Source organism: Melanotaenia boesemani, chromosome 22 (genome assembly GCF_017639745.1).
Source record: "Melanotaenia boesemani isolate fMelBoe1 chromosome 22, fMelBoe1.pri, whole genome shotgun sequence".
Classification (NCBI taxonomy): Eukaryota; Metazoa; Chordata; class Actinopteri; order Atheriniformes; family Melanotaeniidae; genus Melanotaenia; species Melanotaenia boesemani.
In genome coordinates, this window is record NC_055703.1 from 26478563 (window position 1) to 26491130 (window position 12568).

The window sequence follows — 12568 nt, forward strand, 5'->3', positions numbered from 1 at the left end:
GGCCACGTAATCTGCTGGCCCGGCACTAAGTTCCAGATCACATGATCTTCCAGAGCAGAGACGTTTGGCTGTAGACAGGCCACAATGGATAGCATCACAGCTTTAAGACATATTTCAAGGAAAATAACAGGCTTTACCTGAATTATGTTTGTTCACGCCGCTGGGTGACAGTGTGAGCTTAGGCTAATGCTCTAACTCCTCAAAGCTCCTTCTCAGATACTTGGACTTGCAAGGAAAGGTTAGCAAAGAGCGAACGTAGAGCAAGCACAGTAAATCATCTTTCCCTTTTCAGATTTCTTCATTGTGACTGAGATCCTTGCCCTCACATGACTTCTTCTCTGCCCTTCTTCCAGCTGAGTCATTTCTACGGCCCAACATCATAAATCAAAGGGCTTTTACGTCTGTGCAACATGTGGGGAGCTAACAGCTCTAATACTGTCATTTGGCCTTATTTCCAATCAGATAACTAAAGTCTTCAGAGGAACAGCTGGAAATTCAACCCAGTCATTTCTTCCTTATCATTTACATTTAAAAATCTATTGTCGGTGGTTTATTGCTTTGTTTTAAACAGTTTGAATCAGCTCTCCTTTTTTATCTTATCTTTTCTTCAGGTTTCTGATCTCTTTAATTTTCTCCCTCATGTTCTCCAACAACCTCCTCCCCCCGTTCATGGCCGTGCTGCAGGACGTGAGGATTTCGGACTCCCAATGTTTTCCTGGTTTTGGGAAAACATAGAGGATCTGTGTGAAACTCCAGCCTGACTGAGGTTAGAGAATTTCTCCAAACAAGATGTCCATATTTAACTTAAGGGATTCAGTGGCTTGGGAAAAGCTCTGGGGTGATAAGACGTAGCCTTCTGAGGATATTCCCACAAATCACATGCAGAAAATCGTCCCTCCAAGGCTTCTGTCCAGCGGCTTCAAGGCAGTGGGACTTTGAGGGTTTCTTAATAAGACATAAAGAGCAGAGACTGACAGCAGAAAGCAGCATCCTGTGAAGCTGAGTGGATCTGATGCTGCCAAGGTTGAAGGTTTGATTCCCACTGGGTTCACCGGTATTAAATATGTATGTGCTCATGCAGGAAAACCTTAGTTAGAGATAATGTTCTTGGCAGGAGGTCAAGAGTTCCACTTGCTGTGTACTTCAGTGGATAATATGAAGAATAAAAACCTGAAAGTTCACCAGGAACTAAAGTATTTTCACCAGTTTCTCAAAAACAAATTAAAATAAGCATCTTTTTTTTATTCTCCTCCTCTTAATTGTTCAGTCTTTTTTAATCCTTAATGACAGATGAGGTCTGTCTGCGGAGTGTTATTAGGTTTGAATGTGACCAGAAAATGTTTCAGCATCTTTTCTACCGATAAATAAACAAACTTAGATTTTCTGAATGTTTCCATCAGGTTTTTTTTACATAAGCACAAGTACAAAACACACACACACCTTTCCTTCAAAAAAAAAAAAGAGGGGAAAAAAAAAGTTTAGATTTTAGGTGTTTGTTTGTCCTACCTGGGCAGCCCAGTTCAGGCGAGTCACAGCTGGTTGTGAGAGCTATGTTGGCACCTTCAGAGACATAAGATCAAAAACAGGAAGGTTCAAGTTATTCTGCACACATAAAATTAGATTCATTTATCCATATTTCTGATCACCCAGATCTTCTGTTACAGCCACCTAAATGTCAGCAGGCTCCCCATCAGAACACACTGAAGTTCAGCTGGACTACTTCACACTCATCCACTCATCTCCATCAGGTTTTTGGCTTTTTAATGTATTTATTTATTTAATAAGGGGCATACTGCACATTAATAAACATAAGTAAAAAAACTACTGTTGAACTGTTGTCCCTGCGCAGGTCACAGACAAACTTCAATACATATATAACAGCAAAGGAACAGACATAAAAAGTAAACACATACCAGTCGTATTAAATATTGTATAAAGTGAATGAGGCTAGAGATAAAATCTAAACATTATAATTCAATAAAAAATTCATCATTCAATCATGCAGAATAAGTGTAGAAACATATCTGTATACAAATGTAAACATGTCCCGCACATAAGAAACAAAGAGGAATAAAACCCTCAGAAACAGAAGCAGGGCAGATGCATCCAGCTGCTACGTTCCTGCATCTGTGCTGCAGAGCTGTGGGAACTGGTTTGGTTGGTTTGAAGCCAGTTATCGAGGTGGGATGTAAGAGTGGTGTATGTGTTTCCAGAGGTGGTGAGTCTGTGAGGGACTTATGGTCCCTCCAATGGTCCTCCCAGATTTTAGTTTAACATATTCCTTCGTTGGTGGTGGTGCAGATAAAAACCTATATTTGTGACAGCATCGACACGAAGAACTCTTCCTCTCAAAGATTCTGAGAAGTACAGTGATTTCACAGGTTTGAGTGCAGTTACACCCATGAGAGAGCAGTCTGTAAAGCAATAATCAAAGTGAGAGAAAATGAAAACGTGCAGGAACATCCAGGCTGCAGCGACAGTCAGCGAGGGTCTGACCTGCTGGAGATTCTGCAGGTTGAATTTGTGTTTTTAAGGGAAGAGTTTAGAACGACACCAAGCTATTTACACGCAGCCATCTCGTCTGAACAGTTCTTTGTGGTGTTTTACTCCACAGCGGATGTGTGCTGGTTAACCGGTGTCAGCTGATCACCCGTTCCCAGGTCTGCATACACACCAGCAGCTCTGGAAAAGTGTGAAAGCTGTGATAAGCTGGATAGTCCAGCAGACCCAACGCATGGCTCCTCAAACACACAAAAGGAAAAAAAAAGGCATAAAGTGGAATTTTGAAACTGTTCCTGGAGCAGTTTAAATGTTCAGGAGCAGTTGTGGAGGTCCAGCAAGCAGGGGCATCCGTCCAGCCTCTGTTCTTAGAACGCATACGCATCAACACGCGTCTAAACGTTGTCTAAAGCTCAACGTCTTGAGGTGAATTCCACCCCGGCATGCAGCAGACGGGAGGTGGCTCCACCAGGAACAGACTCTGGTAAGATTTCCATCTATTTCTGAAAGAGTTGGCAGATTTCTGCTGATGTCCAGACTTCGAGGTGTGCAGTGATGAACAGACTGAAACTCTTTGTGTTTAGAAAGCGGCTGCTGGCTTCGCCTCTAAAGTACTTTGGCTATTTGAAATGTAATCTGGCTGCAGCCCACTCATGCTGAATATTCACAGACCTGTCAGTGGGAGGACGGGAGATTTGCTCGAGAGGAATGTGTTGGAGAGGTTTGCCAGCAAACTATTGTTGAGATCAGTTGGGTGAGAACTGGAGGGAGGGAGGTTGATGGTTGTCTTCCTCTTCTTTCTCTTCGGTCTTCCTGACTCTTTGCTGGTTTTTCCATCATCCCTTCTTTATTCTCTCCGTCAGCCTTCCTCTGCTCCTCATCTTCCCTTAAAATCTTCCCTTAAATTATCCTAATACCTTTCAGAAGAAAGTAGACGGATGCCTTTGTGTACTTAAGTTTGTACCTCCGTCCCAAACAAGGGGGAAGAAAATGTGAAGACAGTGATGTTTTACACATTAAGACCAGTCATAGAAAGAAGTGGCTCTCCTGAACTGGGAATTCTCATCATTCCTGCACAGTAGAAGCACGTGTCTGCAGACATTTATCCCGACAGAGCCTTGCAAACCTTCAGATGATGATTGGAGAGCGAGTATTAAAAAAATAGATTAAAATTTAATTAATCCAGCATTGATTATAACTCAGAGATCGATCTGTTGTATGTTTCTTTCTCCGGAGACAACAGTGACACTCTCTCGTGACTTAACGATGCTCTTAGCATACGTGTGTGACGGCACGTCATAGCTAGAAGGTCACCGGTTGGAGCAGTGGGGGGGGTTGAACAGCGGCCGTTCTGTGTGGAGTTTGCATGTTCTCCTCATGTATGCGTGGGTTCTCTCCGAGTACTCTGGCTTCCTCCCACCATCCAAAGACTCGATGAGAGTTGTTCTCTCTAAATTCTCCCCAGGAGTAAGTTGATCTCTCTGTGTTGGTCCTGCGATGGACTGGCGACCTGTCCAGGTGTAAATGCCGGTTAGACTCCAGCTTCCCTGTGACTCCCAACTGGACGAAGCGGTACAGAAAGATGAATGATTGTATGTAAACTTTTATTCAAAATCAGCTTCTCTCGCCGAGAAAATGCAAGATTCAGATTTTTAATATGGCATAAATCAAATAAATTCCATATTACTGTTGATGAATGAATCTGTAAATAAATAAAATACTCGTTAATTCCACAGATTAATCTCTGTGCATTTTCACCGCCTTAATTAAAACTCAGAGACTCATCAGGAGTGATTTTACACATTTATCGTGTTGGAAAATGAACGTGTCGTAATGGTGAGAACGGTAAACTCGTGATTATTTCTTTGACAATGATCGTCCCAAGAAGATCTGTAATGGTGACACCCCGACCTGCTGGATACGTGTGAGCTCAGAACCAGACGCAGCGCAGGTGGAGAAGCTGACGCCGAATGTCATGAAGCACAGGATGAAAACCAGGTGCTGGACGAGGTTTCAGAGCATCGTCTGCTCCCATGTCAGTTTTATGTAGATGTACTGCTTAGTGATGAAGTGGCGACGGAGGGAGGGAGGGAGGGAGGGAGGGACGGACGGACGGACGGACGGACAGACAGACAGACAGACAGACAGACAGACAGACAGACAGACAGACAGACAGACAGACAGACAGACAGACAGATAGATAGATAGATAGATAGACTTTGTAAGTCTATTATTATTATTTTATTAAAAGTGTATTTATTTTATTATTACCATTTTATTTATATATCTTGTATGTTTCTTTTCTTTTTACTACAGAAACTACAACTGCCTTCTTCTTTGTCTTCTAAATCTCTTTTTATCTCATTTATTTACCTTTTTCCTGTTTTTTTCTTATTCCTACAACCAAGATAATGATTCTGTTTTGTTTGTAGATATTATTAATAATATTATTATCACTGTTGTTATTATCATCATCATCATAATAATAATTATTATTATTGTTCTTGTTGTTGTGATGATTATGATGATTATTATTATTATTATTATTGTTATTGTTAATAATAATATCAATATTATTATTATCATTTTCATAAATTGGTTTATTTTATTTTATTATCCCTTTTTTCTTTTTTCCTCTCTCCTATATTTCTCATTATTTATTGGCATTATTATTCTGAACTAAGATTATGATTTCATTTTGGTTCATTTTTATTCTAGTATATTAGTACATGTACATCTGGAGCAGAGTTGCATTCAGCTTGTAACGTAAACACATCATTCTGTCTTCTCTGTATTTACCCTGTTTGTCCATGTACAACTTTTCTCACTTTGGCTAAATCTGGCATATTTAGAAACATTATTTTGTTTTAATTTAATAATTTAATGTTCCTGACAAATAAACAAGTACATAAAAAACAAAAAGATATGCTGGTGTGTTACTACATGTCATCACCCTTCCCTCATGTTCTTATCTCTGAGTGATGATCACCAGAGAAAATGAGTCCTGCTCTGCCAACACCTTCCTTTTGCCTCCGAATGAATCAACATCACAGGAAACGTGTCTCTGTTCCACCTCTCGGCTCCCTGCAGCCAAATATCAGCAGCAAATCTGTCGCATGAAACCACATTAAACCTTTCGTCTAAATACTCACCTCAAATTTAACACAAATATATCAGCTACAAAGCAGAGTTTGTTCCAGGCAGGAAATCTTTGGAAATCTGCTCCCAGCCTGGAAATATGTTTCGCTGATGATGCACATGCTGCCTTGAAAAAGATGCTCAACCTTCCTCATTCATGCATCACAGCTCTGTTAGCACAAGCAAACTGACACACAGAGTATGCTCTGCAAACATTAGCACAGTGTTAGCAGCACTCACCACTAGCTGGCGCAGCAGCAGTTAAGCGGATGCAGTGAGGGTAGCAGACTGTGAAGAGATGGACAGTTAGTGGACATCACTCAAACACATAATCATCAGAGAGGGAAGTTAATTACTCCGGGACAGAAAAACAGCCGAGGCTGACAATAATTATAACGTGAGCGAGTCAAACAGACTGTTTATGTGCAGCAGGCAGGGCTTCAGTAATCAGTCACTAAAGAGAAAATGACAGAGAGGGTGGAACATGAAGGCAGGCAGTCAGAAACGCTCAAGGTGTCGGTCATTTGGAGGTTCCAGGAATTAGACCATCCCTTCAGGAAGCATGTGGGGAAAAGAGTAAACAACATCCTCATTTCCTTCGTTTTGTGTGTGACCTGTCAATCATTTCAGCTTCGTTACAGACTTCAGACACCAGATCATTAAGCGTCCACCCACATGCATTTCTTAAAAACCACTGCAAGTCTCTGAAGGATAAAAGCACACACACACACACCCACACACACACACACACACACACACACACACACACACACACACACACACACACACACATTCTTTCTGTGACGCATACAGCATTAACAGAGATTCCACCAAAACCACTGTGGCTAAACTCCTGTGGCTCCACACTAATTTACAGCTCTTCCTCTAACAGATACTCAGTAAACACACACACACATCTGTGTGTGCACTTAATATGAGTAAAAAGACTTAAACTGAGAAGATTCAGACTCTAATATAGTGAAATAATCTGTCCTTGCAGTAAGAGGATCACACCTGCTAAGATTCCCTGAAATAAGAAAACCCAGACTTCTCTCTGGACTTCAGACATTAAAACAAGTTTCAAATTCTCAAAACCAGCCTGTTAACGATTCTTTTCAGCTCTGTTTCTGTCTTACTTTGGGAATTTAAGAGTTTCTGTTAACAGGTTTTTTTTTTCAAAGCTCCACTTCATGTTCAGTTTCTCTTGTTTTGAGATATTTTCTCTCAAAGTGACACAAAAACACTTAAAAAGGCATCAACAGGTTGTCTGGAGGCTGTTTTAATTTAATAAAAGGTGTCACGGCCCCTTCTGTTTGGTGGCCTGTTTTGTTAATTATGTGTGTGTGCAGGTGGAGATGGAGTGCACCTGGTCGTGCGTCAAGGGCCTGACGCACCACGCATATAAAAGACCCGCCTACAGCCGGCTTGGTCGCTTCTTTCTTTGCTCCGCTCCCAGGCCGGACCTGCGCCGTTGCACCTCGCGTTTGTGTTTGTTTTAGTTCTACATCATACAACACTGCCTGCATTATATTTGTACACACAACCAAGCACGCCCTGACATTACTGATATTGCAGACAATCACACTTCATGATTATATTATTTTGTCTTAAGTTTTGGTTTAATAAATAATTATAATTGGTTTTCTTGGTTGTTCGGCGTTGTTTTGTTATAACCGTACGGCTGGTTGTAACAAATGGGGGCTCGTCCTTGTGTTCTCGTTGGGTGCGCCGTGGTTGTTCTTTTGAGTTTGCGTTGGGTGGTTTGTTTTGGTTGTTCTTTGTTTGGTGTTTGGCGCCTGCGGCTGTCTTTGTTGACGGAGGGAAGAGCCCGCGGTGACGTCGTCGGCTGGGAGTGGAGTTTCGTTTGGCCGGGGTGAGTTGATTGCTTTTTGCGGCTTAGCCGGTCGGTTGCAGGCTCGGTGCCCCGGTTAGGTGTGGAGACGTTGCTCCTTTGGGCTTCGTCTGTGTTTTTTTTGTTAGTGTCGCGGGGACGCGGCTAGTGTTCGCTGCGCCAGCAGTGATCTCGGGGGCACGTCCGCGGGGGTTGAGGGGGTGATCTGTGTAGATTGCCTCGCGTCCCCGCTGGTTTTCAGTGCGTAAGTACCCGCCGCTGACCTGCGTGAAGACTAGGGTTGAGCTTGGTGTTAGGTTAGGTGAGTTTTGTTCGGCAGGTGTGGTAGCGGGGCATTTGGTCTGCTGCTGTTTGTTGGTGCCGTTTTTGCCGTTTGGCCTGCGGTGTTTGTGTTGTGTGGGGAAATCATGGTGACTGTGTCGGAGTTTTTTCGCTCTCCCTCGCTGGAATTTTTGGAGGAGTGTACGAAAGATCAGCTGCTGGAGATTGGTCGTTATTATGGCGTTGAGATTGATAGCAAACGTCTTAAGGAGAATTTTAAGGCCATCCTGATTGCCAATTTGACGGAGAAAGGTGTTTTTTTTGGCTAAGCCTCCGTCGGATTCTTTGCCGGGTGCAGCTTCGCTGACGCCGGGTGCGGCTTCGTTACCGCCGGGTTTGACGTTTGAGCAGCAAAAGGAATTGCTGCGCTTGCAGTTTGAGATTGAACGCGTGAAGCTGGAGTCAATAAGGGCAAGCCGGCCCAGTGACGCTGCGGTGCGCTCGTTGTCGGGTTCCTCTGCTGCCGACACTTTTGATGTTCTTGGTAACTTGCGCCTTTTGCCTCAGTTTCAGGAGACCGATCCGGACTCTTTTTTCCTGATTTTCGAGCGGTTGGCCGACGCACGTAAGTGGGACAGTTCGGCGCGCGTTCTGTTGTTGCAGTGCGTTCTGGTGGGCCGCGCTCAGGAGGCGTTTTCTGTGCTGTCCGTGTCGGATAGCCAGGATTATGTTAAGGTGAAAGCAGCTGTTTTGCAGGCGTATGAGCTGGTGCCTGAGGCATACCGACAACGGTTTCGGTCTTGCAGAAAGGCCGCTGGGCAGACTTATCTCGAGTTTGCTCGGGACTTGAAGCTGCATTTCACGCGATGGTGCTCAGCGGCGAAAGTGGCTGATTTTGATCGGCTGTGTGAGTTGATTCTTTTGGTACAGCTGAAGGATTCGGTACCGTGTGCGGTTGCCACGTACATCTGTGAACAGAAGGCTGAGACGGCGGCTGCGGCTGCCGCGCTGGCGGATGACTATGTTTTGACTCATAAGTCCCTGTTTCTGTACAGTGATGGGCCTTCTTCGGGGAGTGGGCGTGGTGAGCGCCGCGCTGCGCGCCAGGGTGATGTGCCCCCTGTCTGGGGTGATGGTTGTCATTATTGCCATGAAAAAGGCCATTGGAAATCGGAGTGCCCGGTGTTGAACTCTAAAGGTCGATTTTTGAGGTCGAATGTTAAACCGGCCGCGTTGGCCGCTCCAGTTACTGGTATTGGGCAAGCGGCTGCTTTTGCTTTGTGTGAGCCCAGCGTGTTGGCGTCTTATGCTCCTTTTATTAGAGATGGATTTTTGTCATTGGTAGGGGGCCCGCAGACCCCTGTTAAAATTTTGAGGGACACGGGAGCGCATGATTCCTATGTGGTGTGCTCGGTTCTGCCGTTTTCCGCTAGCACGGCTACAGGTGATTATGTTCTGAGTCGGGGCATGGGTATGACTGTGTTGCCTATTCCGTTGCATAAAATGATCTTGGACTGTGAACTCGTGCAGGGTGAAGTGTCTGTGGGCGTGCGGCCAGCGTTGCCAATAGATGGAGTTCATTTCATTCTGGGAAATGGCTTGGCCGGCGGCCATATCTGGTCAGATGCTCCGCTCTTTCCGCATGCGGCTGGTACTCTTGTTGGTGACGGGGACGTCTGTGTGGCGGCTTCTCCTGTGGTTATGCTGTCTCCGGTGGCTTCTGGGGGTGATTTGTCTCTGCCTCAGAAAGTGTTTCCAGCTTGTGCGGTTACGCGGGCCATGCGTAAAACTCATTTGGATGCGGTCTCTGTTAGTGATGATGTTATGTTGTCTGTGGCGGATTTTCCCCTGAATGTGTCTCGTGAGGAGTTGGTCCGTGAGCAGCGAGCTGATTCGTCTTTGGCGACTGTTTTTGGTCTTGCTGTCCATGGGGCCGAAATTGCGAGCATGGCGAGCGGGTACTTTGTACAGGATGGGTTATTGTTTCGGAAGTGGTCGTTCGTGGGGAAATGCGTGCGTGATGTTGTTTTTCAGCTTGTGGTTCCAGACAAATTTCGCCCTGCTGTCCTTGGGGTTGCCCATAATGAGACGGGGCATTTTGGTGTGCGTAAGACCTATTTGAGTCTTCTCAAATACTTTTTTTGGCCGGGGGTCAAAAAAGATGTGTCTGCGTTTATTAAAACATGTCATGTGTGCCAGCTCACTGGTAAACCCAATCAGACATTTAAACCGGCCCCGTTGTATCCTATCCCAGCGGTGAGCGAGCCCTTTGAATATCTGCTCATAGACTGTGTGGGCCCGTTGCAGAGTTCCAAATCGGGCTGTAAATATCTGCTAACGGTGATGTGCCAAAGAACCCGTTACCCAGCTGCGTATCCATTGCGGTCTATTACAACACGTGCTGTGGTTAAGGCACTGTCCCAGTTTATTTCGGTGTTTGGGATTCCGAAAGTGATACAGAGTGATCGCGGTTCCAATTTTACGTCACATATGTTTGCTCAGGTCCTTAAAGCCCTTGGCATACAGCATAATCGGTCCACTGCTTATCACGCTCAAAGCCAAGGGGGGCTCGAGCGGTTTCACCAGACTTTGAAGTCTCTTTTACGTGCGTACTGTACCGAGCTGGATAGGGACTGGGAGGAGGGTCTTCCCTGGCTTATGTTGGCGGCTAGGGAGGCCGTACAAGAGAGCACGGGTTTTAGCCCTAATGACCTTGTGTTTGGCCACTCTGTGCGGGGTCCTTTAGCAGCGTTGAAGGCTAATTTTGTGGATACGGACCCGCCTATTAATTTGATTGACTTTGTAAATGGTTTTCGCCATCGTCTTTTCGTGGCGGGTTGTATGGCCAAGGAAAAGCTGGAGCGATCTCAGGAAAAAATGAAAGCTGTTTATGACCGTAGAGCTGAGCGTCATGAATTTAGTCCTGGTGACCAGGTGCTCGCTCTAACACCTGTGGTGGGCTCCCCTTTTCAGGCGAAATATTCTGGTCCGTACACCGTGACCGAACGACTTTCGGACCTGAATTATTTGATCGCGACTCCGGGCAGGAGGAAGTCTGTTCGACTCTGCCATGTGAATTTGTTGAAACCTTACTATCAGCGTGCTCTGGCTGGTGGTGGGGGATTTTTGGGGCCCGTGCGTCCCGTTCTGGCTGTTACATCCGCTGCGGTACAGGGAGACGGTGTTCCGGAGCCGGACGACAGCTTATTGTTTGGCCGTTTAAGGAACTCTGAGTCCCTTTGTAATCTGGATCATTTGTTGTCCCATCTGTCTGCGTCGCAACGTGATGATTTGTCTGGGTTAATTAGCGGCTTTTCTGTTTTGTTTGGGGACGTTCCATCTCGTACCACCTGGATAGTGCATGACATAGACGTCGGGGACGCACAACCGATTAAGCAGCGGTTCTACCGCATGGGCCCCGAAAAGTTAAAATGTTTGGACAATGAGGTTGACTACATGCTCGAAAATAATATCGCAGTGCCTTCTTCCTCCAGTTGGGCTTCACCTTGTATTTTGGTGCCGAAGCCCGACAAAACGGCGCGGTTTTGCACGGACATGCGTAAGGTTAATTCGGTGACCAAGGCGGACTCCTTCCCGTTGCCTCGCATGGACGATTGTATTGACCGGGTGGGGTCGGCTAAATTTGTGTCCAAACTGGACTTGTTAAAGGGCTATTGGCAGGTGCCCTTGTCTAAGCGTGCACAGGAAATTGCTGCGTTTGTCACTCCTTCGGGCCTGTACTCTTACACCGTTATGCCGTTTGGTCTGAAGAACGCACCCGCCACTTTCCAGCGCCTTATGAACCTGGTGGTTGCTGGATTGGAGGGTTGCTCTGTTTATTTGGATGATCTGGTGATCTACAGTGACACTTGGCATTCCCACCTGCAGCGTATCAGAGCTCTGTTTGAGCGGCTCAGGGACGCGAGTCTCACTGTTAACTTGGCTAAATGCGAGTTCGCCAAAGCGACCGTGACGTATCTGGGTCGTGTAGTGGGGCAGGGGGTGGTGGCCCCTGGGCATGCAAAGGTGGTGGCTGTTGCTGAGTTTCCGCGGCCCGCCACGAAAAAAGAGCTACAGCGTTTTTTGGGTCTGGTGGGGTACTACAGAAGTTTTTGTAGGAACTTTTCTACTGTGGTGTTCCCTTTAAGAGAACTTCTGAAGGCCAGAGCTGACTTCGTTTGGTCCTTGGAATGTCAGCAGGCCTTTGACAATGTTAAGTTTCTGCTCTGCTCTAATCCTGTGCTGTCGGCTCCTTGTTTTGATAGGCCGTTCCTGCTCCAGGTGGATGCCAGTCAGGTCGGGGCCGGGGCGGTCCTGCTTCAGGAGGATGACCAGGGTGTGGCCAAGCCTGTTTGCTTCTTTTCTAGGAAATTTAATCAATATCAGGGGAATTACTCTGTCATCGAAAAGGAGGCCTTGGCTTTAATCTGGGCGTTGCAACATTTTGAGGTGTATGTGGGGGGTTCTACGCCTTTGGTGGTGTATACTGACCACAACCCTTTAACCTTTCTGCGCTCTCTGAGGTGCCCGAATCAAAGACTGATCAGGTGGTCATTGTTTTTACAGGCGTACGACCTTGATATTAGACACATCAAGGGATGTGACAATGTGATGGCCGATGCGTTGTCGCGGGCACCTGTTGATTAGTCTGTGGTTCGTGGGTGAGATTTCGTTTGCCCTGTTTCTCGCCTTTCTCCTCAAGGTGCCGGTGTTGTTGGGAGTGGTTGAGGACGGGTACGCCGTTCCGGGGGTTTAACCTTGGGTGACTATGTCCATCTGATGATTGGTTGGTGTTTGTTATTGTTTTTGTTTTTTTTT

General features: G+C 45.8%; 1 protein-coding gene across 15 annotated transcripts in view; it reads right to left on the minus strand.

Annotated features, from left to right (window-relative positions):
• The window catches only part of adgrg6 (adhesion G protein-coupled receptor G6), a 115108-nt gene that overhangs the window by 55126 nt on the left and 47414 nt on the right, over window positions 1-12568 (minus strand). For 10 of the 15 annotated variants that reach the window (XM_041975451.1, XM_041975445.1, XM_041975450.1 and 7 more), the window contains 2 exons: window positions 5878-5925; window positions 1507-1560 (listed from right to left, as the gene is read on the minus strand). In XM_041975451.1, the coding sequence (XP_041831385.1) occupies window positions 1507-1560; window positions 5878-5925 (102 nt within the window). The remainder of the gene's footprint in view (window positions 1-1506; window positions 1561-5877; window positions 5926-12568) is intronic. The other 5 variants (XM_041975452.1, XM_041975448.1, XM_041975446.1 and 2 more) reach the window with 1 other exon arrangement.